The sequence below is a fragment of the Danio rerio genome, chromosome 11, assembly GCF_052040795.2.
Source record: "Danio rerio strain M-AB ecotype USA chromosome 11, GRCz13ab, whole genome shotgun sequence".
NCBI lineage: Eukaryota > Metazoa > Chordata > Actinopteri > Cypriniformes > Danionidae > Danio > Danio rerio.
The window spans coordinates 5,572,953-5,599,860 of NC_141031.1; the positions used below are offsets into that span (position 1 = coordinate 5,572,953).

The following is a 26,908-nucleotide window of genomic DNA, read 5'->3' on the forward strand; positions in this document are numbered from 1 at the left end:
TATTCTAGTCGAATTAAAACAAATAAGGCTTTCTCCAGAAGAAAGAATATTATCAGACATACTGTGAAAATTTCCTTACTCTGTTAAACATCATTTGGAAAATATTTAAAAAAGAACAAAAATCAAACGTGGGCTAATAATTCTGACTTCAACTGTACACTGAAGACTAAAGCGATCACTGCTAGAAATTCAGCACAGCCTCAACACTTTTGTATGTTGTTATAGTTTTTACTGTGTTCTTAATAAAAGAAACGCTGCCTTGGTGTGCATGGAAGACTTTAGAAAAACCACAATCATCTGAACTGACGTGTGTAATTCATCTTCCAGAAATTAATTTACATAGAAAAAAACAAGATAATAAATCAACCAGCTTAATTAAAAAAGGCGATTTACATATTTTAAGATGTATCCAAAGGAGCTGAGATTATTACATTCTTATTAGCAGCTGAAAATAATTAGTCTAATTTTTTTAACCCCTTTCACCCTGAAGAAATGTGTGTGATTTCATGCCTCATCATTATTTAAAAACAAGGTATTGTTTTTAAATAAAACTTTACATTTGTAACGTGAAGTAGACGCTGACAACAGGGATCAGGATCCTTATGCAGGTCTTTATTAAACAGAAAGGTCAGGCAAGCAGTGGTCAATCTGTAACAAACAGATGTGTATGGGCAATCCAGAGTCAAAGTCGAAATAACAGGCAGGGGCAAAGTAAACAAACAAAACAAAGCAAGGTCTAACACGGAAAGCAAGGCAAGGGAAACCGCGTCACATTCAGGATACAAGACTCAGCAACAATGTATGTGTGTGTGTGCAGTCTTTATAGTCCAAGTAATCAGTCTATGAGCAGCTTCAATTCATGGTGACTTGGAGCAGGTGTGTGTGTGTGTTGCATAACTGAATATGTAGTTCATATTGAGGCGGGATTGTAGTTTGTGTGAATGTTAATGTTTTCCAGCGATTTATGGTGGTTAGATCGTCGGTGATCGTGACAACATACAAACATTTTACTGTATCTTTTCACTGAAAATCTTTTTTGAAAGTGTGAAGAACAAGATTTGATCAAAAACATTTAATTAATTTGTCTCTAACTGAAACAAGAGGGGTGAAGGATGCGACACTGACCTCACTAGACCTGGTGTATAAACATCTGGAAGTGAATACACTACCTGACAAAAGTCTTAATGCCTATCCAAGTTTCAGGAACATCAAGTAATAACTGACTTCTAGTTGATCATTTGGTGTCAGAAGTGGCTTAGGCAAAGGCCTCTAGATTATGCTTATTTTACTAAAATAAAATATGATCATGCCTTGATTTTTAATTATTTAATTAGGACAGGTTGTGGGTGGAAGGGCATCCGCTGCAGAAAAACATACGGTTGCAATCAGATTTATTAGCCCCTCTTTGAATTTTTTTCTTTATATACATATATTCTAAATTATGTTTACCAGAGCAAGGAAATTTTCACAGTATGTCTGATAATATTTTTTCTTCTGGAGAAAGTCTTATTTCTTTTATTTCGACTAGAATAAAAGCAGTTTTAATTTTTTTAAACACAATTTTAAGGTCAGAATTATTAGCCCATTCAAGCTGTATAGAAGTGTCTTGCAAAATATCTAGTCAAATATTATTTACTGTAATGGCAAAGATAAAATATATCAGTGATTAAAAATGAGTTATGTAAACTATTATGATTAGAAATGTGTTGAAACTAATGCCACCTAAACTGTCACTTTGGCTTAGTGATTAATGCTATTTTTGAAAACAGAAAAAATTAAATATTTTCTCAGAGGATCAACCAAAACATTTTTCAAAACATGGGATCCTCTAATAATTCATATTGAGACTAATGTACTCCTCCAACCATAAATTCCCAACCCCACCCCCCACCCACCCTTTTTTTTAATTATATATATATATATTTTTTTTTTTATTTAATTAATTTATTTATTTTTTATTTATTTATTTTTTTGTAAATTGATTTTTATATTCATTTTTATCATTATTAATATATATTTTTTATTTAATGCATTTCTTTTTCTTAAAATGTTTATTATGTTAATTTGTCTATGTTTTAAATTTATGTGTGGTTCAAAAAAAAAAAAACCTTTGTCATTGAATACCTGTACTGTATGTACTGTACCTTTTGTCAAAAAAAAAAAGAAAAAAAGAAAGAAATGTGTTGAAACCGTTAAACAGAAATAGGGGGGAAATAAACAGGGGGGCTAATAATTCAGGTGGTTTGATAATTCTGATTGCAACTTTATGGTGGAATAGTTGGAGGTTAATTCCGCTGTGGTGACCTCTAAATATTATATTATATTATATTATATTATATTATATTATATTATATTATATTATATTATATTATATTATATTATATTATATTAAGGTGAAAGTCCAAATGTGCGAATATAAAACCAACTTGACCCTAATAAAAGCAAATGCAACTGACGAAACACGAGTAAATCAAAACTCCCTTTACATTTAGAGTGATGTAATCTGTTTGAAATACAATTTACGCGAACAAAAAGCATACATTATGTAAATATGTTCTCGGAAAGAACGTGACGGGGTTGCATAATTCACTGATAAAGACAGATGTTATATAAAAAGTCTTTTTAAATGAACCAGCGTAAATTCCAGTGTCTGTGTCCCAGCTGAGCAGCTCCGAGGTGCTTCAGGTGGTAATGAATGTTATGCGGCTGATAGAGACTGTCTATTTTCAATGCTAATGACTTGTGAAAGAAGGTGTAAGCGTCAAATGAGGAAGAGAACAAGCTGTTCACCTTCATCCTGCAGACCTCTGTCAGGAGAAATCACACCTCAGACTCTCTTCTTCTCCACTGTTTTGACTGGACGCGTCAGATGAAAGCACACCTCCACATCACACACTGCCATATCGGAAGCATGTTTTTCTGACACAGTGTATGTTTCTTTCTTTGTGTGTGTTTCAGGAGGCGGTTATCACGCCGGTGTCGCCGGATGTTCTGTACCTGTTTCGTGTGCAGGCGGTGTGTTTGAATGACAAGCGCAGTGACTTCAGTCAGAGTATGCTCTTCAGAGGTACTGGGATACACATCATTTATGAATGATGTTTTTACTTATTGAAGCTTTTTTTTCAATTGTTTATTTTAATATTGTTTGTTTTGATAGCCAACACAACCAGAATATTTGAGGGAACGAGGATAGTAAAAACTGGGATGGTAAGTTTACATCTGTCCAGCAGGTGGCAGCACTGCTTCTTTACATTCTGCATAAAATAAACCTGACTGATTTATTTTTAATTATATTATTAATTATCTCAGTGATACAAATAATTATAATTATAATAATAAACATCATCATCATCATTAAGGGTAATATCCTCTTAAAATATATAATTTTGTATTTGTTTACTTTATTAAAAAGTATTTTTTTTATTTTATTATAAAAATTATTGCATTTTAATTTGATTATTATTATTATTATTACTATTATTATTATTATAAATAATCATTAATACAAATGATGATACTACTACTACTACTACTAATTATAATAATAATTATTATTATTATTATTATCATTATTATTATTATTATTATTATAAGTATTATAATAATATACAAAAGAAATATATCAATGATATCATCATTTTAATATCTGTAAGTAAATCAAATATTTAAATAATTATTATTTGTTTTAAATATATATGTGTATTTATTTACTTGATTGTTTACTTAAATAAAAATAAATATTGTAAAAATATTATTTAAATTATATATATTATTTGCTTTACCTTGATATTCTAAATTCAATAAAGAAAACGTGTAAAACTTCTATTTTTTCATGTGATGTACAAACTTTAGATAGTTTAGAACAGCTTTAATTTTACTTTTAAATTTTAGAAATATTTGTATTTAATCATTAGTTATGTGATCATTTGTATAAAAGTAATGCATTTGAAGTGTTTAAATATATTCTGGAATTACATTATTTAAATATATTTTTATTATTTTTTATGGAAATTACAGAAATGCATTTGTATAATACTTTTCAAATAATAAAAAAATGACATTATTTATGCATATGCATATTTTTAAAAATATTTCATGTATACAGTAATTCACTAATAGACTCATGTTTTTATTTTGTTTTTTAACTTTTAGCCAACAGTTTCTCCTGCATCGTCAGCAGACATGGCCCCCATCAGCTCCGGCTCCTCCACATGGACCTCCTCCGGTCTTCCCTTCTCCTTTGTTTCGATGGCCACCGGAATCGGCCCATCCTCCAGTGGCAGCCAGGCCACCGTGGCATCCGTGGTGACCAGTACACTCCTGGCAGGACTGGGCTTCAGCGGAGGCGTCATCTCCTCCTTCCCCAGCTCCGTGTGGCCCACCAGACCACCACCCTCCAGCCCTGCTCCAGCCTCCACCCACCAGAGCCCAGCCAAACCTGTGGTGACCACTGCAGAACAGGCCTCTGACGCAGACACCACCACAGCCACTGACAACGACAGGTCATTCCTCCTTCTGTCACTCCAGTGTTTTAACACATAACAGTTTAGGGCTGCACAATAACAGAAAAAATGCTAATCACAATTATTTTATTATATATATATATATACACAACAGTTCTGTCTGGTTCTCAAATCTGATTGGCTGATACCTGTGCAATATTCTGCAATATCAGAACTCCTACAGCCTCTTTACCCTTTGTGTATTACTCCGCCCTCATACAGACACTACAGATCTAAAGTTTAAAAGATGCTTGCTCAGCTGTTTCACTGTCAGCTTATAAGAAAGTAGTTCCTCATACAAAAGTTTTTTTGAGACTCTCCATGTTTGATTTTGTTTTTATATACACAATTATGCCGTCAAACTGTTGTATAAACGCAATATCACACTCGTAGCAGTGCAATATGGCTGTATATCGGCACTGGTGTGGACACTAAGGCACTCGGCCTGCGACCTCCCACCAGTGCCGATATACAGCCATATTGCACTGCTACGAGTGTGATATTGCGTCACTGCTATTCGTGTCATATTGCTCATATATATAAATATATGTATATATATATATATATATATATATATATATATATATATATATATATATATATATATATATATATATATATATATATATATATATTAGGGGTGTAACGGTTTACAAAAATCACGGTTAGGTTCAATTCGATACAGTGGTGTCACGGTTCGGTGCGTTTTCAATACAGCAATAAAAGAAAAAAGCCAGAGGATTTTTCTGGTTTCATTTTTTAATGTATTAAAACTAACATCATAAAAGTATGATCTGTTTTGTTTTCTTTTACTTTAAACAGTGATAGAGCTATACTTCCGGGATTTGTGCTTAGCAGCAAATAAAACAAATCCTTCTTTATACTCAAAACCAAAAAGCCGCTTATAAAAAAATTAATATAATATTGTAGCAGTTAAACAAGCAAAAAGAAAAGAACAATTTAGTTTTTTTATGGAACTCAGTTTCAACCTATTTTTAAGTATTTCTTTATTTTCAGAAAGATGAGTGTCCACCTTTTCCTCAGACAGCACAGATCTGCTTGATTTGACTCATGTCATCTGCCATTTTAGTGGATCTGAAAGCTGGAATAATCTGACTGAAATGGACTTATGAAGGAAAAATGTAACGGGGCTCTTTTACATTTAACATTTTCTTAAAACCCGAGACGCACGATTTCCAGAAGATTATCAGTCGTTTGCGGGCATCCAGGAGTCTCCCAAAGCTTCCGGGGGTCCAGGGTTGCTGGGGCGGAGCCAGCACGAGCAGCCAGGCTGACACAGAAGCTAGCAAGATTGCTAATGAGTGCTTGCTTTAATAAAGTGATATTCTGAGTTCAAAAGCGATGGTCTACTGTTTAACATGACAGCGGGGAAGACAGCATGTTGTTTGCCACGTCATTTGGGATGCCATGTTGAGCGTTGTTGCACTGCAAACAATATATTTTGTACATATTCCCTTTTATCTTTTTACATGTTAGTCTAAATTGAATCGTTCGGTTCGTAATGAGTACTGAACGGAAACTCTCGTACCGACGGTTCAATTTGAATACGTGTATCTTTACATCCTTAAATCTGATTGGCTGATAGCCGTGCGATATTTTGCCAGTAACATCACACAAAGGCATCTTCACACTTCACCTCTGTGAATTACTTCGCCCACAGCAAAGACAACAAAATGCACTTTTGAGACTTTTTAAGTCGAGAATGCAGTTGTTTAGATTGCAACTATGCAGTTAATTTGTAAAAATAGTGCCTATTTTAAAATATTTACAATTTCTAGGAGCTCGGCGGCGGCCAAAACGTTGTCTATCCACAAGATGGCGCCAGAACCGCATAATAAGCCCTTGCTCAGTGTGTTCTCTTTAAAAAGCTGAAAAACTGAAGCCTTGTGGTTTTAAGGTGGACCGGATAGAGTCAATAAGCTGCGAATAAGAAGCTAGAATCAGCCTTGTCCCTCCTTATCGCAAACACAACAGCAGTCTGGTGAGAAATCTCTGTAGACGGATGGCATTTCATGTCACGTTCAGCCTTATAATCCTAAAATGTGAGCAAAACTTGCTGTTTTGTCATCACCTAAGGGGGTCACACACCAGAAGCGCCGCTTCACATTACGCTATAGAGAATCATTCAAATACTAGCTCTAAAGTGACGTTGGTGAATTAGTAACGGCTTCTGCTGTTCTGACGTCAGCTGCAGAATGAATGGCGGAAGAAAGTAGTTCCTAATACAAAAGGGTTTCAGACTCTCTGTGTTTGATTTTCTTCTTTATGTACAAGATTGTTGTATAAACGCAGTATCACACTCGTAGCTAGGGCTGGCGCGTCCATAGAGGCGACCTAGGCGGCCACCTAGGGTGGCTGTATAAAGAGGGCGGTGTCCGCAACACCCCCCTTACCACCCGCGTCCTCAGTTATGTCCGCGACACCTCCCTCACCACCTGCTTCCTCAGATATATTCGCGCATAGGCGACAGAATAGAGAGGGCAGCGTCAGTGAGCGACACCTCCATCAGTGCCCGCTTGTCCTCAGTTATATCCGCGCATAGGGCGGCAGAATAGAGGTCCGCAACACCTGCGCGTCCTCAGTTATTTCCGCGCATAGGGCGACAGAATAGAGAGAGCAGCGTCGCCGACACCTCCCTCCCTCCCTCAGCACCCGAGCGTCCTCAGTTATTTCTGCGCAAAGGGCGGCAGAATAGAGAGAGCAGCGTCGGCGACACCTCCCTCCCTCCCTCCATCAGCACCCGCACGTCCTCAGTTATTTCCGCGCATAGGGCAGCAAAATAGAGAGAGCAGCGTCTGCGACACCTCCCTCCCTCCCTCAGCACCGGCGCGTCCTCAGTTATATCCGCGCATAGGGTGGCAGAATAGAGGTCCACGACACCCGCGCATCCTCAGTTATATCCGCGCATAGGGCGGCAGAATAGAGGTCCGCGACACCTCACTTCATTTTCATAACCAGTCACTTTCATTTTCACATTGTGGTTGAGGACGGCGTGATCGTCCTCTGCCTAGAGCGGCAGTTCAGCTTGCTCCGGCCCTGCTCGTAGCAGTGTGCTATGGCTGTATATCAGCACTGGTGGCCACTCGCACTCACTCGTGCTAACGCACGCCTCCCACCAGTGCTGATATACAGCCATACCACACTGCTACTCCTGTGATATTGCTGATATATTCATAAATCTCTATACTCTAGAGACTTAGTTTACGTCTTGTAAAAAGGGGCATAATAGGTCCCCTTTAAAAAAATGTACCAAGAAAAATTTTTATCCGCTGTTTAATATTAAGACTTATGTATGACAGGTCTGATGACGGAGGAGAGAAGGGCGGGAAGGGTGAGGATGAGGATGGAGAAAAGAACGGAGAAGAAGAAGAAGACGAGGATGAGGAGAAAGGTGGAGAGAGTAAAGACAGCAGAGCTCCTGACGATGTGGAGAAGCAGACCAACAGCTCCGTCACCAAAGATCCTCCAACAGCAGTACCCGATTCCACAGCCAAAGAGAAAGGAGGACGCAGGAGAACAGAAAACAGCACAGCGCCATCTAGAGTCTCTGAGGAAAACACACAGGGACTGGGGGAAGAGAACACGCAGGTGATGGCGAGCAGAGAGCCAGAGGTGGAGGAGAACGTGACGGCAGTGATAGAGACTCCAGAAAACACAGAGCAGAGCAGTAAAGACAGCAGAGGAGACCGCAATCACCTGCCTCCTTTCTCCATACACACAGGTCAGAAATCTGCATCTGTTGCTGTAGTCCACATTCATGCGGCAAGCTTTTTGGTAGAAGGACTATTTGTTCAGTTGTTCATGATTAAGGGGAAGGGGTTATTTACATCTTTTACTCACAGCTTTACTCAATACATTATTTGCACAATTATTGGTATTTTAAAAATATAATTTTATTTTTATTGGTATTTTAAAACTAAAAGTTGTTAGTGTTAAGAATATATAATCTCTGATTAATTAATTAATTATAAATTATATATATATATATATATATATATATATATATATTAAAATAAAAAATAAATAAATAAAATTGAAAGACATGATTTAGGGGAAAAGGTTATAAACAAATTAATTACTCAACTTAAATGAACTCTTGCTTAAATTAATTTATTGTTATTTTAAACTAAAAGTTAGGTGTTAAAAACATATCGATTCTGATTAATGTGTTAATTATAAATTATATAATAAACTAAAAATGTAAAAATAATAAGAAATATTTTTTTAAATGTTAAGACATGATTAAGGGAAAGGGTTATAAACAACATAATTTACTCACAGCTTCATTACAATATTTTAGAGCTTTGTATAATTATTGGTATTTTAAATATACCGTAAATTAATTGTAGGCATTTTGAACTAAAAGTTATATATGTAAAGAATATAAATTCTGATTAATTAGTCAATTATAAATGATATTATAAAATGTATTGGTATTTGAAACTAAATGTTATGTATTAATATAATAAAATATAAAACAATCTGATTAATTAGTTAATTATAAATGAAAATAATTAAATTATTTAAAAACATTACCCCTTTTATTTAAATTAGTTTATTGGTATTTTAAACTAAATGTTATTTGTGAATATACTTAAATATAAAAATTCTGATTAACTAGTTAATCATAAATTATATAACAAAATTATGATATATATATATAATAAATTAATATAATAATAGATAAATATAAAAAAATCAAGACTTAAGACTTGAAAAGGAAGGGTAACAACATATTTTACTCCCGGCTTTGACCATTACAATATTTTACAGTTTTACACAATTACATGATTATTAGTATTTCAAATAATATTTCTAATTAATTTATTGGTATTTTAAACTAAAAGTTGTAAGTGTTAAAAATATATACATTTTGATTACATAATTATTTATTTATTCATTTTCTTTTCAGCTTAGTCCTGTTATTAATTCGGGGTCACCACAGCGGAATGAACCGCCAACTTATCCAGCATATGTTTTATGCAGCGAAGGCCCTTCCAGCTGCAACCCATCACTGGGAAACACCCATACACTCTCATTCACACACAAACACTGCAGACAATTTAGCTTCCAATTCACCTCTTTGGACTTTTGGGGAAACAGGAGCACCCGGAGGAAACTCTCGTGAATTCGGGGAGAACATGCAAACTCCACACAGAAATGCCAACTGACCCTTGGTGCTCTGGGTGCTCCGGTTTCCCCCACAGTCCAAAGACATGTGGTACAGGTGAACTGGGTAGGCTAAAATTGTCTGTAGTGTATGTATGTGAATGAGCGTGTATGGATGTTTCCTAGTGATCCACTGCGACGAACATGTGGATAAGTTGGCGGTTCATTCCTCTGTGGCGACCCCAGATTAATAAAGAAACTAAGCCAAAAAGAAAATGAATGACTGAAATGATAACTAAATAAAAGAGTAAGTAAATAAGCAAGCAGAATGTTTTAAAAGTAAGGATTTTATTCCATCCCTTTAACTGGAGAGTTTCACTGCTGGCTTTTTTATTCAAATGAAGAGCCTAAAGCCAGCCTCCCTTCATCACTCTAGCAACCACATAGCAACGCACTGACAACCCTTTTCTCCTCCCTCCAGTGTTGCATTCGTATCTCCACTCATCTTTTCTGCACATGACATTAAACTCTTGTCCTCTTCTCACTAAACATTGTTCTTTTCAGCTTGTGTTTGTGTATCCTCTGTATCATTTCTCTCATTTCTTTGTCCTTTAGTTTCTTTTTGTTTCTTCCTCTTCGTCATCCCTCCTTTCTCATCCTTCCATCTTTCCTGCCGTCCCTTCTGTGTTTGGGAGGCAGAGGGTTGGCCTAGTTTTCCGGTCCAGAGAGGATGAGAGCAGAAAACATTTTCAGCTGCAGGGAGTTCACAATAAACACACAGAGATAGAAACAGACACACTTCATATTTAGCTCTGTGTGTGTGCGTGTTTGTGTGAGTGCGTGCGTGTGTATGTATGTGTGTTGTGTGTTGTGTTTATTTGTAGACTGGTAGGGTGACTGTGCTCTTGCCAGGTGACACGTGTTCCTGAATCAACATCCGAGTTGGTCCTGGATCAGTGTTCCTGTCAACCAATCAGATATTGGGGAGTTCAGCTTAGAATAGGGTTTTGCTCTCTTCCAGAATTCATAAAAAAGCATAATTTCTCTCTCTGAATTTATATTATTGTCAGAATTAAACAACTTTTGACAGGAATTTTCACATTCTATTGTACCTATTAATCTATGATATGTAAAATTAATGAAGAATTGCGTCTGGGCAAAATAACGGTATCTGAAACTGTCACTGTCATGTTTTTAGCATACTGTTAGCATTAATTTAGCATTAATTATGAATGCTTAGTAATGAATTAATTTGATTGTTGGATTAAATTCTGCAGTTTGATTTTCTAATTAGATTGAATGTTATATTTTGAATATGTTATTATTATTATTATTATTATTATTATTATTATTATTATTCATTCATTTTCTTTTCGGCTTAGTCCCTTTATTAATCTGGGGTTGCCACAGCAGAATGAACCGCCAACTTATTCAGCACATGTTTAACGCAGCGGATGCCCTTCCTGCTGCAACTCATCTCTGGGAAACACCCATACACACTCACTCACACTCATACTCTATAGACAATTTAGCCTAATTCACCTGTACCGCATGTCTTTGGACTGTGGGGGAAACCAAAGCACCCGGAGGAAACCCACACAAATGCATGGAGAACATGCAAACTCCACACAGAAACGCCAACTGACCCAGCTGAGGCTCGAACCAGCGACCTTCTTGGTGTGAGGCGACAGCACTACCTACTGCGCCACTTCGTCGCCTATTATTAATATTATTATTTCATATATTATGATTTTTTTGCGTTATTATTATTATTATTATTATTATTATTATTATGACAGGTATTATTAGTGTTATTTCAAGTATAATTATTACTGTTACTATTATTATTATTTCAGGTATTATTATTATAATTTTTATAATATTTATTATTATTATTAATATTATTGTTATTATTATTATTTCAGGTAATATTATTATAATTTTTATTATATTTATTATTATTATTATTATTATTGTTATTATTATTATTATTATTATTTCAGGTATTATTATTATAATTATTATAATAATAATTATTATTATTATTATTGTTATCATTATTATTATTTCAGGTATTATTATTATTTTTTATTATTATTAATATTATTATTTCAGGTATTATTATCATTATTATTATTATTATTATTACTATTCATTCGTTTTCTTTTCGACTTAGTCCATTTATTAATCTGGGGTCGCCACACCGGGATGAACCACCAACTTATCCAGCATATGTTTTGCGCAGCAGATGCCCCCCAGCTGCAACCCATCACTGGGAAACATCCATACACTCATACACCCAATTCACCTATACCACATGTCTTTGGACTGTGAGGGAAACTGGAGCACCCGGAAGAGAACATGCAAACTCCACACAGAAATGCCAGCTGACCCGGCCGGGGCTTGAAACATCGACCTTCTTGCTGTGAGGCGATTGTGCTACCCACTGCACCACCGTGCTGCCCCTATTATTATTATTACTATTATTATTTTTATTATTATTACTATTATCATTATTAATATTATTATTATTACAGGTATTATTATTCTTATTTTATTTTATTCTTATTATTCTACTTATTATTATAACTATTATTATTATTATTATTATTATTACCAGTATTATTATTATTATTATTATTATTATTATTATTATTATTATTATTATTATTATTATATTTTTTATTATTATTAACATCATTATTTTATAAATAACCATTATTTATTAATTGCTATGATATTATGGGAACAGTATTATTATTATTATGTATTGTGCATAAATATAGAATTTCAAACACACTTTATTTTTAAAGTATTATTGCTATTAATAAACCATTAACTAAAGACTTGTCCCTCAGACTCTTAATTTGCTGCTTATTAGTATTTAGTTTAGGTTTAGTAGTTAGGTTTAGATATTATGTATGCTTATGTATGTATAGTAGCCATTAAACAGCTGCAAATAAATATATCTTAATAATATGCAGCTACTGTAATAATAAGCCACTAGTTAATAGTGAGAATTGGTACTTAAACTAAAATGTTTTTTTCTACAGCAGCTATCAGTATCAGCTGTTGTGTTTTCTCATTTGAATGTGGCTGTCATGTTTTCAGTGCAGCATGTTTTGAAACGCTGCCTGTGTTTACAGTATGTACAGTGTGTTCATAGTAACGTGCGTGTTTGTGTGTGTGTGTGTCTCAGAGCGCACTGTCGTCTCCAGCATGTACCCTGGGCCTGCTGCAGGACGGATGGAGTGGATTATTCCTCTGGTGGTGGTGTCGGCGCTCACTTTCCTCTGCCTGATTCTGCTGCTGGCCGTCCTGGTTTACTGGAGGTGAGAGATGCTCATCGGCACTGACACGCTCACTGAATCACTCACACAAAAACAACTGACTAGCGACTCTCCGGATGAATCGCTGATTTCTTGAGCCGCTCTCTGATAGATACGCTAGAGATTCTCTGATTGAATCACACAGACGGATGGCTTTAACCTGACGTGACACTCTTAAACACTTGGTCTGTTTTATTGCTTTAGAGTTTGGATACTGTGTGTGTGTGTGTGTGTGTGTGTGTGTGTGTGTGTGTTTAAGTGCACGTTGGTGTGTGTTTGTTTCCATTTGGATCTTGTAGCTGGTAGTGTATCACTCTGGGGCCTTTGCCATCCCTTGGGCCTGAGGGGCGGAATAAAAACCGGTTAGGTGTGTGTGTGTGTGTCTCTGGTGACAGTAAGTAAGATAGAGAGAGGCCGCACTCTTCCCTCAGGGCATCTCTAAAGTGATGGTAGTGCTATGAAACGCCTGCTGAGACCCTGTTGCTATGGCCTCACGGAGTGAATGTGGCTTAAACTATATTAGTGTGTGACTGCGACACGAGGATAAATGATGTTGGGTTCAGGATTACAAGATGATACATTTGCACAACGTTTTCGTTAACAAAATATATTGCTAATGGGATTTCTTTGCTCTTTTAATTGCAAAGTGCAGGTGCGTTGGCCTGTTTTTAATCCAGTTATTTGTATTTATTTATTGTGGACATGTTTATTTAAAGTTATCAGGATGATTGTACAATGTGCTTCCAGAAATATAATCAGTTTTACAAAGAATGTGTCTGGGTTATTGTCCAAATGTACTACAAAAGCAAATCATAAACAATAATAGCAAATAAGTTAACTAATCGTTTACCAAATAAATAAATACAACATTTTTAAAGAGCAAAATAACAATAAATAGTAATTAATGTTACTAAAAATTAAATAAATAAACAAATAGATGAAGGTAAAGGAAAAAGGGGAAACATCATACCATCTTTGAGTACTAATAGTGGTCAGTTATTTTTGAGATAGATAGATAGATAGATAGATAGATAGATAGATAGATAGATAGATAGATAGATAGATAGATAGATAGATAGATAGATAGATGGATGGATGGATGGATGGATGGATGGATGGATGGATGGATGGATGGATGGATGGATGGATGGATGGATGGATGGATGGGTGGGTTGGTGGGTTTGGGTGGGTGGGTGGGTGGGTGTATGGATGGATGGATGGATAGATAGATAGATAGATAGATAGATAGATAGATAGATAGATAGATAGATAGATAGATAGATAGATAGATAGATAGATAGATAGATAGATAGATAGATAGATAGATAGATAGATAGATAGATAGATAGATAGAATATATGGAGGCATAGATAGATAGATAGATAGATAGATAGATAGATAGATAGATAGATAGATAGATAGATAGATAGATAGATAGATAGATAGATAGATAGATAGATAGATAGATAGATAGATAGATAGATAGATAGATAGATAGAATATATGGAGGCATAGATAGATAGATAGATAGATAGATAGATAGATAGATAGATAGATAGATAGATAGATAGATAGATAGATAGATAGATAGATAGATAGATAGATAGATAGATAGATAGATAGATAGATAGATAGATAGATAGATAGATAGATAGAATATATGGAGGCATAGATAGAATATATGGAGGCATAGATAGATAGATAGATAGATAGATAGATAGATAGATAGATAGATAGATAGATAGATAGATAGATAGATAGATAGATAGATAGATAAATAGATAAATAGATAAATAGATAGATAGAATATATGGAGGCATAGATAGATAGATAGATAGATAGATAGATAGATAGATAGATAGATAGATAGATAGATAGATAGATAGATAGATAGATAGATAGATAGATAGATAGATAGATAGATAGATAGATAGATAGATAGAATATATGGAGGCATAGATAGATAGATAGATAGATAGATAGATAGATAGATAGATAGATAGATAGATAGATAGATAGATAGATAGATAGATAGATAGATAGATAGATAGATAGATAGATAGATAGATAGATAGATAGATAGAATATATGGAGGCATAGATAGAATATATGGAGGCATAGATAGATAGATAGATAGATAGATAGATAGATAGATAGATAGATAGATAGATAGATAGATAGATAGATAGATAGATAGATAGATAGATAGATAGATAGATAGATAGATAGATAGATAGATATATGGAGGCATAGATAGATAGATAGATAGATAGATAGATAGATAGATAGATAGTCAGTTAGAAGGACATACAGACAGATAAATAGACAGAGAGACAGATGGACAGACAGACGGATGGATGGATGGATGGATGGATGGATGGATGGATGGATGGATGGATGGATGGATGGATGGATGGATGGATAGATAGATAGATACTGAGTGATACGACACGATGTAGTCGTGCATGAAGCAGTTCAAGTGTGTCTATTGCCTCGTTACAAACCTACTCTGCAAATTTCACAATTCACATGTTAAACTAACAAAAGACACATTTAAACAGACATTGGCACTGAATAAATTGATATCTGTATAATAAATACAGTATAATAAATTGATCTGTATATCCTGCATTTTGCAGTCAGATGAGCAGTAAACAGGTGAAATATTTCACTGAACTGCTCCTTTAGTCTCCCTGCCTTTCCCATTTTCAAAGTAGGAGTCCCACGTGCATAGTACAAGCTTAGATCAACTTAAAAATAAGGGAAATATCATTGTTGTAATCTCACTGGGAAGCTTTGTGGTCAGTCAAATGCTGCAGGGGGCATGCAAATGAATCATCTCATGTGGATCATCAGAGTAGGTGTTTTGTTCCAATTGGTCTGTTTTTCGGGATTTTACAATCACAAGATTTACATGAGAGTGCGGAAACGATGGCGTTTGAGACAGTATGCTATTTCCTTGTGCTGAACTCTTATTATTCAGCTATGCTTAGGTATACACTACCTGACAAAAGTCTTGTCGCCTATCCAAGTTTTAGGAACAACAAATAATAATTTGACTTCTAGTTGATCATTTGGTAACAGAAGTGGCTTATGAAAGGCGAAGACCTCTAGATTACGCTTATTTCACCAAAATAAAATATGATCATACCTTGATTTTTTATTATTTAATTTGGACAGTAATATCTGACTTTGCTCAGACAAAAGTCTTGTCACTTAACAGAACTAATGTACAGTATAGGATATAAAGTCATGCTGCAGTGGAAAAAGAATCTATCCTGCTAAAGAACTTGCCCTTTCCTATGGTTGGTAATGTAATGGGCAGCACAAATGTCTTGATACCTCAGACTGTTGATGTTTCCATCCACTCTGCAGATCTCTTACATGCCCCAATACTGAATGTAACCCCAAACCATGATTTTTCCTTTACCAAACTTGACTGATTTCTGTGAGAATCTGTAAGAGTCGATGCTGGTTTCAATAGGTCTTCTGCAGTATTTGTAATGATTGGGATGCAGTTCAACAGATGATTCATGGGAAAAATCTACCTTCTGACACTTTTCCAAATGATTAACTATAAGTCAAGTTATTGTTTGTTGCTCTTACAACTGAGATCGACAACAAGACTTTTGTCAGGTATGGTTTTTGTTCTGTGGCACCTACAAGTTCAAGATCAAACTAATGTCTGGATGCACAAAGTGCAGACAGTCTTTAGCAACCCAGGCTCATTCTGAAAACGTAGTCCAGCAGACGTTTCTGGAGACCGCGAAATACGTCCCGGGAGGTACGTATTTGTGCAGTTTTTGTTTTCGCGAATGCGCGAGAGGCCACTGTTTGCGCTTTTTCATATCTCGAACGTCTCTAGCGAGTGCCATTTCGCCCGCGCTGTTCTCGCGTCAACCCACCAGAGGCCGCTGTCTGACTGACCGAATGATTGACTGCGCGACAGGCTGACCCGCCCTCCTCCTTCCCTGAACCCAACCAGCTTTACCGATTGACCCGCCCACCCGCTCACTTCCCTAAATCCGAGCAACAATTTAGAAAAGCCGTCTAGAAAAAGAAAAGCCGTCGTCTGGTTTTTTTTTTAACCACGTTTTTGGATTTCACCGCGTTCTCACCCTGTTATGAACTCGTTCACTTTATTTTTTGGATTCTGTTTTTGTCTTACCTGGTTTCTGGAACCGCTCTTCCCCGGACTCGAACCCGGACTCCTTTGTCAACTCCTCCTCTCTGCATCTGAAGTACGCTGACGCACACGTTGAGCTAACCGGACAAACTGACTGCAGCGGGAAAGCCGGTAAGCGGTGAGCCGGCAAGCGCGAAAGGGAATGGCGTCACACCGCCCCGTAGCGTTCGCTTAAAAAAATGAAATGCAGCCATACGTACCTCCCGGGACATATTTCACGGTTTCCAGAAACGTCTGCTGGACTAAGTTTTCAGAATGAGCCTGGGTTGGTCTTTAGTGTCATGTGATTATTAATTTTAAAACTTAAACATTTTAAAACTCTCTTTTTTTCTCTCATGTAATATGAGTATGTGTTTATTTTAAGTAAAATTATTTTTTTATATATTATTAAAAATTGTTATATATTCACTGTAATTTGATATTATTGTAACTGGATTGCTGAATATTGGTCTCTTTTTGCAGTTTGTTATGATTGTGTCACAGAACTGCATGTAAACAGCCAGTTAATCGTGTGTTTGTGGTCGTCCGTTGTGGACGTGTGGCTGTCTCTCTGGATATCTTCAGTTCTCTGTGGCCAGCTGATAAAGTCTGTCAGGCAACCGGATCACAAGATGTCTCAGTTTAGCAAACAGCTCTGGATCAGGTCTGTGCCAGCACTCGCTCCCCAGGTCTGAGCTCTCCGCCCTGGGCCAGAAGCAGCCATCTGCTCCCTCCTCTGGAGCTCAAGGGCCACACAGTAGCAGGGGGTCCTGAAATATTTTAAACCGTGTATAACAGCCAAATCCTCTTCTGCTTGATAACACACACACACACACATCCACGCGAATACACTTGACCAAGAACAAAACCTCTAGAGAGAGAACATGCATCTGTACTATATTTACCCCACACAAAAGAACAGACGTCGGCTATTATTTGATGACTGTTCTGCGTGAAATAATAGTCAGATACAAAGGATATTTGGAAGTCCACTGGGTATTAAAATACAATTGAGTTGATACATTTGTTCATTCATATGACGAACACAAACATTCAAACATTTCCCTAATGACTCTCTCTGTATGTGTGTGTGTGTGTGTGAGGGTCTTTAAATGTAATCTGCTCAGTAGACTGACTGAGATTACCTTCAGCACTGCATGCTAATGTCTCAGTCTATATCAGATCAGATATCCTTACCTTCTGTCACTGTGTGTGTGTGTGTGTGTGTGTGTGTGTGTGTGTGTGTGTGTGTGTGTGTGTGTGTGTGTGTGTGTGTGTGTGTGTGTGTGTGTGTGTGTGTGTGTGTGTGTGTGTTTTTGTGTGTGTGTGTGTGTGTGTGTATGTGTGTGTGAGTGTGTGTGTGTGTGTGTGAGTGTGTGCGAGTGTGTGCATCAGACTGCATGCTCATAAATATCTACGTGTGTCTATGTATGCCTTAGCATATGTTCACACAACAATACAATAGGTTTGTCCACATATTTATAAGTCACACTAGGTAAAGTAATGTTTAGTAATGTTAGTTAACGTAGTTACTAACATGATCTTAGAAGGATTGTGTATAGCAGGGCTATTCAATTAGTATGAGGGCCAGTTCATGAGAAGCATCCCAAGTGAGGGGCCGGAGAGATATGACTTGCAATATAAGTGATGACACAACAGCAATATAAGAGCCTATATTGGTATCTTAAGACCCCCACGTTGGCTTTTTCTACATTAAAACGTTAATATGTTGTATTTTGAAACTACATAACATGCTTTTGTTTTACAAACATATTCAAATGTTGTATTTCGAAGCGCAACAAAATCAGTGTATTGCTCAGGTAGGCTTTTATTCAGACACATTCGTATGCTGTGTTTTAAACTGCGTAACAATTAGGGTTTACAATTATATGATAATAGATTTTGATTGTACGATTATAGTCTGCAGAACAATCAGGGTTTCACAGTTATCACCATTATTATGCATTTATTAAATTCAAAACGCTACTAGTTTGGAAAAATCACAAGAAAAACGCTTATATTTTATTTTGGTTTTATTTATTATTTATTTATTTTAAAATGTTGTTTATTGCTGCTCAGTAACCAAACACAGCACAAAATAATCATAAAAAACAAACAGTTTTTGGTTTAAACATGAGTGATAATTTTACAATGGAAATAAATGACAGAACTCCGTCTTTCGGATGAGACGTTAAACCGAGGTCCTGACTCTCTGTGGTCCTTAAAAATCCCATGGCACTTCTCATGAAAGAGCAGGGGTGTAACCCTGGTGTCCTGGCCAAAGTCCCTCTATCGGTACTTACGATCATGGCCACCCAATCATCCCTATCCACCGAATTGGCTCGATCACTGTCACTCCACTTCACCAATAGCTGGTGTGTGGTGAGCGCACTGGCGCCGTTGTCCTGTGGCAGCCGTCGCATCATCCAAGTGGATGCTGCACACTAGTGGTGGTGTGGAGAGACCCCCCCCCCCCCTTCAGGATTGTGAAGCACTTTGGGTGTATGGCCATACACAATAAATGCTCTATATAAATACACATTACATGACAGAACAATAAATAAATAAAAACAAGAGTAAAGAATAAAATGTAGTCGTCTAATGTTAATTCAGTATATATATTAGCTAAGAATTTAAATGAACTGTTGTTATCATCTGCATTCATACACATAATCATTTTAATAGTTTGTAATAATTCGTGCAACTTACCTTTTGTTTACATTGCACTGAAAGCCATGCCCAACTCTCACCACTACAGCGTGAGATCATTTCCTCTGTGTGCACCTAGAGGGCGCAAGTGCGTCGGCCCACTCTACGAGCCGTGCGGGCACTGCTCGCAATATGCGCACGTCTCTATTGAAAATAACGAAATTGCGTGCGGAAAAGATGCAATATGTGAACAGCCCGCTGCTTTAGTTAATCCAATGTGCGTGTGGATTAGCCTCGGTATAAACTAACTCTATTCACCTTATTCTCAGCTGACGAGCGGCCGCTGCCATTTGAATCTTTTTGTCTCGCGACTTCCGGTCACATTCACTTCCATTCATTTTTTGACGTTAACAACTGCTCGTTACGCTGCTTGATGTTGCAATTTAATATTTTCTTATTATATTATGCTACTTGGTCTGTGTAGTCATGCAAACATTTGTTTGTTGAGCAAGTAGTTTGGCCATTTTCTGCCGTTTATTATTCCTAGTCATTTCTCCCATAGGCGACTGAATCGGAAGTTCTAAGACAATCGCGAAAACAGGCGCACTTCCGCATTTTAGAATAAGGTCAATAGTTTGTGCCGTATCGAACAAACACACGTAAATTCATAACTATAGTGACCGTTTTTCGGCTGAACTAAATTTATTTTCGATGTCTTGATCACATTACTCGGGGGCCGCCAATTGATTAGCCCTGGTGTATAGCATTTATTATAATAGTTCAACATTTACTAATGTATTATTATTATAATACAAATTAATGCTTTTTAACTTCAGTTAATGCACTGTGATTTAACAAAAACTTTAACATAACTAAAATTAAATGTATTGTGTGTTAGTGTAAGTATATTTACTTATCGAAACTTATTGTAAGGTGTTACCATTTATTAAGAAGGAACATTTATTTAATGGATTACAGTGCCATTATTTGTTAAATGCCAACTTCTTATGAATGCCAACATCTTTATGCCCAAGAGGCATAAAGAAGTCGGGCCCCGTCGGGCTCAAATGCAGGGCTCTAGTATAAACACATATAACACAGGATGACAGCCCTTTTGAAAACAGCGTGAGTGTGTGTGTGTGTGTGTGTACTAGTGTGAATATTTGCTGTTGTGTGGTGGTGTCTGAAGTCCACCTGGAAACATTAACTTGGATGTGACACTTCCTGAGACGATCCAGGAAATGACAAATAATCATTTACACTGCAAAACGACTTTCGTAACCTGTACTTATAACACGTCTTCAGTAGAAGATCAAGATGAGATAAATGAGTTATTTCTTGCTTGCCTCTGTTAGTTGGGAAAAATAACAAAAATTAGCATATGGGCTATGAAAAATGTATCATGCTAATGTTTAATAGCTTCACTACCAAGCATTTGCTGCTAAAAATGTATCATGCTAATGTTTAATAATTTCACTTCCAAACTTTGCTTCAAAAAATGTATCATGCTAATATTCAATAGCTTCACTACCAGAGATTCGCTATGAAAAATGTATCATGCTAATGTTTAATAGTTTCAATACCAAAATTCACTATGACAATTGTATCATGCTAATGTTCAATAGTGTCATTACCAAAATTCACTATGACAATTGTATCATGCTAACATTTAGTAGCTTCACTACCAAAGTCTTGCTACAAAAATGTGTCATGCTAATGTTTAATAGCTTTACTACCAATAGCTCTACTACCAATAATTAATTGCGAAAAATGTGTCATGCTAATGTTTAATACATTAACTACCAAAAATTCCTTGCTAAAATTTTTTAGCTTAATTTTTAAAAGCTTCACTGTCGAAAATTTGCTATGAAAATAGTATCATGCTAATGTTTAATAGCTTCACTACCAAAAATTCAATGCTAAAAATGTGTCATGCTAATTTTTAATACATCCAATACCAAAAATTCACCTCTAAAAATGTGTCATGCTAATGTTTAATACATACACTAACAAAAAAATTCACCTCTAAAAATGTGTCATGCTAATGTTTAATACATTCACTACCAAACATTCACCTCTAAAATGTGTCATGCTAATGTTTAATACATTCACTACCAAAAATTCACTGCTAAAAATGTGTCATGATAATGTTTCATACAGACACTACCAAAAATTCACCTCTAAAATGTCTCATACTAATGTTTAATACATTCACTAACTAAAATGTGTTACGAAAAATGTATTATGCTAATGTTTAATAGCTTCACTACTAAAGATTTGCTACAAAAATGTATCATGCTAAGATTAACTACCAAAAGTATGAAACAATATTGATTACAAAACATTTGCTAATTATAAATGTTTTAAAATAGCCATTATTTATAAAGGAGTGTGCATTTTGTTTACATCTTAGCATCACGCTAACATTTGCTACCTATGAAGAGTTTTCAGAGTCAGTCCCTTACAGTACATATTTCTCTGCAAAACAGCTGTCAAGACCAGATAAATGTTTTATACATTTTCCTCAAAGCTTTACTCGTTGTTTTAAACAATGGCAGCTTGAAGTCACATTTACATCACAAGATTAAAGCTTGGAGCACAATGTCCAGTTGGACTGGTTGGAGCTGTGAAGTATTTCCTCTGCTTTTGTTCTACAGATCAGACCTGTTGAGCGTGAAGGTTCACAGTGCCTGCAGGGAGGGTTTCTATGACACTCTTAAGCCTGGACTTTAGCTAAAGATTATTTACAGTGCAAAGTTGGTTCAACCTTTAATTAAGGCTGAATGCAAAGCAACAGCTCACAATAAAATAGACTATACTATCAGTTATCTTCAGTGTTGTTTCAAGACTGTATGAGTTTCATAAATAAAAAAAACAATGATACAATGATTTTACGGTGCGGTTTTATACAGTAGTATTTGGTCCTGTTTTATAAGTAGTCTATTTAAATAAATAATTTTGTACAATGCAAGTCATTGATTCATTTTAACAACACTGAAAAATATCTTTAGATATAAGGAATAGTTCACTTAGAATCTAAAAATTGCGTTAAAACATATTACAAATCAATTATTTTGTCTTGTACTTCTAAAGATAAAATATAATTGAAACAAAATCAGTACAATCTTTAAAGAATTTTGTGTGGAAATAAAAGGAGATGTTTAGCAGCATGTTCAAGCTGTTTTTTCTCTACTATATAAAAATGAAACTTGTTTGGAACCACTTGAGGGTGAGTTAATAGTGAGTAAATGTACATTTTTGGGTGAACAATACCTTTAATCACAACTGTAATTAATTTCTGTGATTACATTCAGGATTACAGATAGAACATGTTTTACTTGTATTTTGGGAGTAAATGTGTGGGTTTACTCACTGGCAACATTAAGCAAAAAGTTAGCCAAATCTAGAAAATGTCATCCAGGAATGTCATATAATTACTTAATTATTCATTCATTCATTCATTCATTGTCCCTTTATTAATCAAGGGTCACCACAGTGGAATGAACCACCATTACTTAATTAACTAATAAAAAAAAATAAAAAAACTATATAATATATAGGAATATATTGGCTTATTATTATATATATTTGAAATTAAAACAAAAGTTTTTTATTTATACTTGTTATGATGTAAAATGTTTCATTTATAAACACTAAAGATAATTTTGCCTTTAGTCTTTATAATATAAAATATAAAAACACACTGAAAAATATCTTATAAACTTATAAACTAAAGAAATTGCCGTAAAAATATATAACAAATTAATTACTTTGTCATGTACTTTTTCCAATCTCTTTAAGACTTTTGTTTCTATAGTGTGCAAAATAAAAAGAGATGTTTAGCAGCATGTTAGAGCTGTTCTTTCTCTACTATATAAAAACTAAACTCATAAGCAGGGCTAAACAGAATCTGCGGACGTTTTTTGCTATTTCTGCGGAGAATTTTGGTAAAAATCTCAGGATTTTTGCGGAATTATTTTGGGAGTTTCCAGCAGAGTATCATAACTTAGACCTTAATATATTAAATAAAAAGTAATAAATTACTGAATAAAAACTGAATAAATTCAGATTTACACATTTACTCAAGTAAATAAACAGAATTAATGATGGGCTAAAAATCTGCAGAAATCTGCGCGCACAGATTCCGTGTGGGCCTACTCATAAGGGTTCAGAACTACTTAAGGGTGAGTTAATAGTGAGTAAATGTTCATTTTTAGGTGAACTTTCTCTTTTATCACAACTATAATTATTAATGTCTGTAATTACGTTCAGGATTACATTGTTGACACGTCTCTTACACCAAATCTCACCCTTAATTCTACCCATACCACCAAACCTGTTCCTAAACTCTTAGTGTATTGTAATAAAATATGTAATATAAAGACCGCATTTAGGTTATTTATAAATATATACAGTTGAGGTCAGAATTATTAGCCCCCCTGAATTATTAGCTCCGCTGTTTATTTTTTTCCCCCAATTTCCTGTTCAACGGAGAGCAGATTTCTTTAACACATTTATCATTATAATAGTTTTATTAACTCATCTCTAATAACTGATTTATTTAAATTTTGCCATGATGACAGTGAATAATATTTGACTAGATATTTTTCAAGACACTTCTACACAGCCTAAAGTGACATTTAGGTTAATTAGGTTAACTAGGCAGGTTAGGGTAATTAGGCAAGTTATTGTATAACAATGGTTTGTTTTGTAGACTATTGGGGAAAAAAATAGCTTAAAGGAGGTAATAATTTTGACCTTAAAATTGTGTTTAAAAAATTAAAAACTGTTTTTTTTCTAGCTAAAAATAAAACAAATAAGACTTTCTCCAGAAGAAAAAATATTATCAGACATACTGTGAAAATTTCCTTACTCTGTTAAACATTATTTTGGAAATATTTAAAAAAGATAAAAAAATTTAAAGGGTGCTAATAATTCTGACTTCAACTGTAGTGGCACATCTTCTTATTTTTTTAGACAGAAAGAAGAGTACAGTACAAGATTGAAGTAATTCATCCAAAAGGAGTGTCCAGCTGGAAGGGTGTGTATGTGTGTGTGTGCGTCAGGGGAAAAGGCAGCAGGTGTCTGTGGTTTATCAGATCAGTTCGGACAGATCTGGGATCAGTGAACTGTTCACGTCTGACCCCCATGCAGCAGCTCTTGCATTGGTTTAAAGCCATATGCATGTGATCCATCAGGCCCCGCCCCTTTCCCTCTCTCGCTCCTTCCCTCTCTGTGTGTCTCATTGCGTGCTCACTGCTCTGTTTGCTCAACGGCAGCATGCGGAGCCTACAGTCACTCACCTCTCCTAAAATCCCTCGTTCTTTGCAGGGATGAACAGCTTATGTTCTCTGCTGTGCATCAAGTACAGGTAGGACAGACGAGACTCCCGCTGGCTTATCAGGCTGATGTCCAGAACTCCAGGTTTTTGTAACTTTAGAGCAACCTCTCAATCCTTCGCTGTCTTTCTCTTTCCGTTTGTTTTCATTGACTGGAGTTTTGTTTTCAACCTGCTTATCTCTTGCAATGTAAAAGGAAGAGGTAAAACCAGTTTAGGGCTTTCAAACCTCAGACAACTGACAACTAATCGCCCTGACATTCTGGGTTTCTGTAAAAGAGTTTGTTTACTTTGTAAGCTGGTGTGTTTTGATATAATTGAACTTTATACTGACTGCTTCCAGACGTTTAGTTTAAAAACAAGTTGAAAGAAAATGTTTCAGTTGGATCTTGGTTGTAAATATGTGTGTTTACTCACTGACAGCATTGTCAAGCACAAAGTTAGCTTAATCTAGTAAATGTCATCAGGGAATGTACTGTATTTACTTTTATTATGCAATAAGCTCAAAAAAACAATACAATATTCAACAGTATATTGGCTAACTATGCAGGGTGTCCGCAGGGTCTTGTCTTATATCTCAAAATCAAAAATTTAAGCCTTAAAAAAGTCTTTAATCTGCTGAAATATTGTGTTGTAGGTCTTAAATCTTCTTTTTAACAGCTCTTAAATTTCCTTTGTTCATGTAGAGCTACCCAATCTTGCCAAAACACATACGACAATGCAACTTTTTATTCAAAAATGTCATATTTACTCCATTTACCATAATGGTTTAATTATTTTCCTTACTATAGCATTTGTTTAAAAGTTCTCCATGTATTTACTGCTGAGGATACTAACCTGACATATGTATTATTATTCAATTATTATTGTATTATTAATTTCATTCAATTATGGTACAATTTTGATAGGGCAAGTGAAAATATTTTCCACTTTAATATTCTAAAATGTTTAGCCCTGTATAAATCTAAGATTTTATTCACAGTGGTCTCAAAAATGTCTTAAAAGCCTAAAATTTAACTTGGTGAAACCTGCAGAGACCCTTAATTACAATGACATTATTATATTTACACTTGTTATAATGTCAAATGTTTTATTTTTTGTGTATCATTTGGGTCTTTAGCCTTTATAATTAGTTTCATATAAAACAATACTGAGAATTGTGTTCAGACATAAGGAATAATTCACTTAGAAAATAAAAATGTAAGTGAAAAAGTGACAATTCTCTTGTCGTTTACCCTTTTGACTTTTGTTTCATTAGTGTAAAAGATAAAAGGAGAAGTTTAGCAGTATGTTCAACCTGTTCTTTCTCTACTATTAAACAAAAAAGAATTAAAACAAGGGTTTGTCAAGCTATAAAATGAGCATAAAATGTGGACAGTTTGCTTATTATTATTAAATTATAATTGTTTTACTAAATGTATCAAATTGAAATCTTGTTTTTATTTGATAGGGCAAGTGAAAATCTTTTGCAATTGTGATATTCTAAAGGCGTTTAGCACTATATAAGTCTGAAATTTTTTTCATAATGGTCTTAAAAATGTTTTAAACTTCATGCCTGCAGAAACCCTAAAAATTTGATATTTTAAGTACAATGAAATTTTTATATTTACACTTGTTATGTCAAATGTTTTATTTTTTGTTTAGCTTTTGGGCCTTTAGTCTTTATAGTTAGTTATATATAATAACAATACCCAGAAATGTGTACAGATTTAAGGAATATTTCACTTAACAAGTAAAAATGTAAATAAAAACTGTGAAGAAAAAATGTACAACTGAATTCTCTTGTCGTTTACTC

The 26,908-nt window shown here is 35.1% G+C and overlaps 1 protein-coding gene across 4 annotated transcripts in view; it reads left to right on the forward strand.

Moving 5' to 3' along the window:
• Nucleotides 1-26,908, forward strand: part of ptprga (protein tyrosine phosphatase receptor type Ga) — a 514,388-nt gene that overhangs the window by 439,037 nt on the left and 48,443 nt on the right. For 3 of the 4 annotated variants that reach the window (NM_001329864.1, XM_087272537.1, XM_087272538.1), the window contains 5 exon segments: nucleotides 2,959-3,067; nucleotides 3,158-3,207; nucleotides 4,153-4,502; nucleotides 7,823-8,244; nucleotides 12,832-12,964. In NM_001329864.1, coding sequence (NP_001316793.1) covers nucleotides 2,959-3,067; nucleotides 3,158-3,207; nucleotides 4,153-4,502; nucleotides 7,823-8,244; nucleotides 12,832-12,964 — 1,064 coding nt within the window. 4 annotated transcript variants of the gene reach the window in all.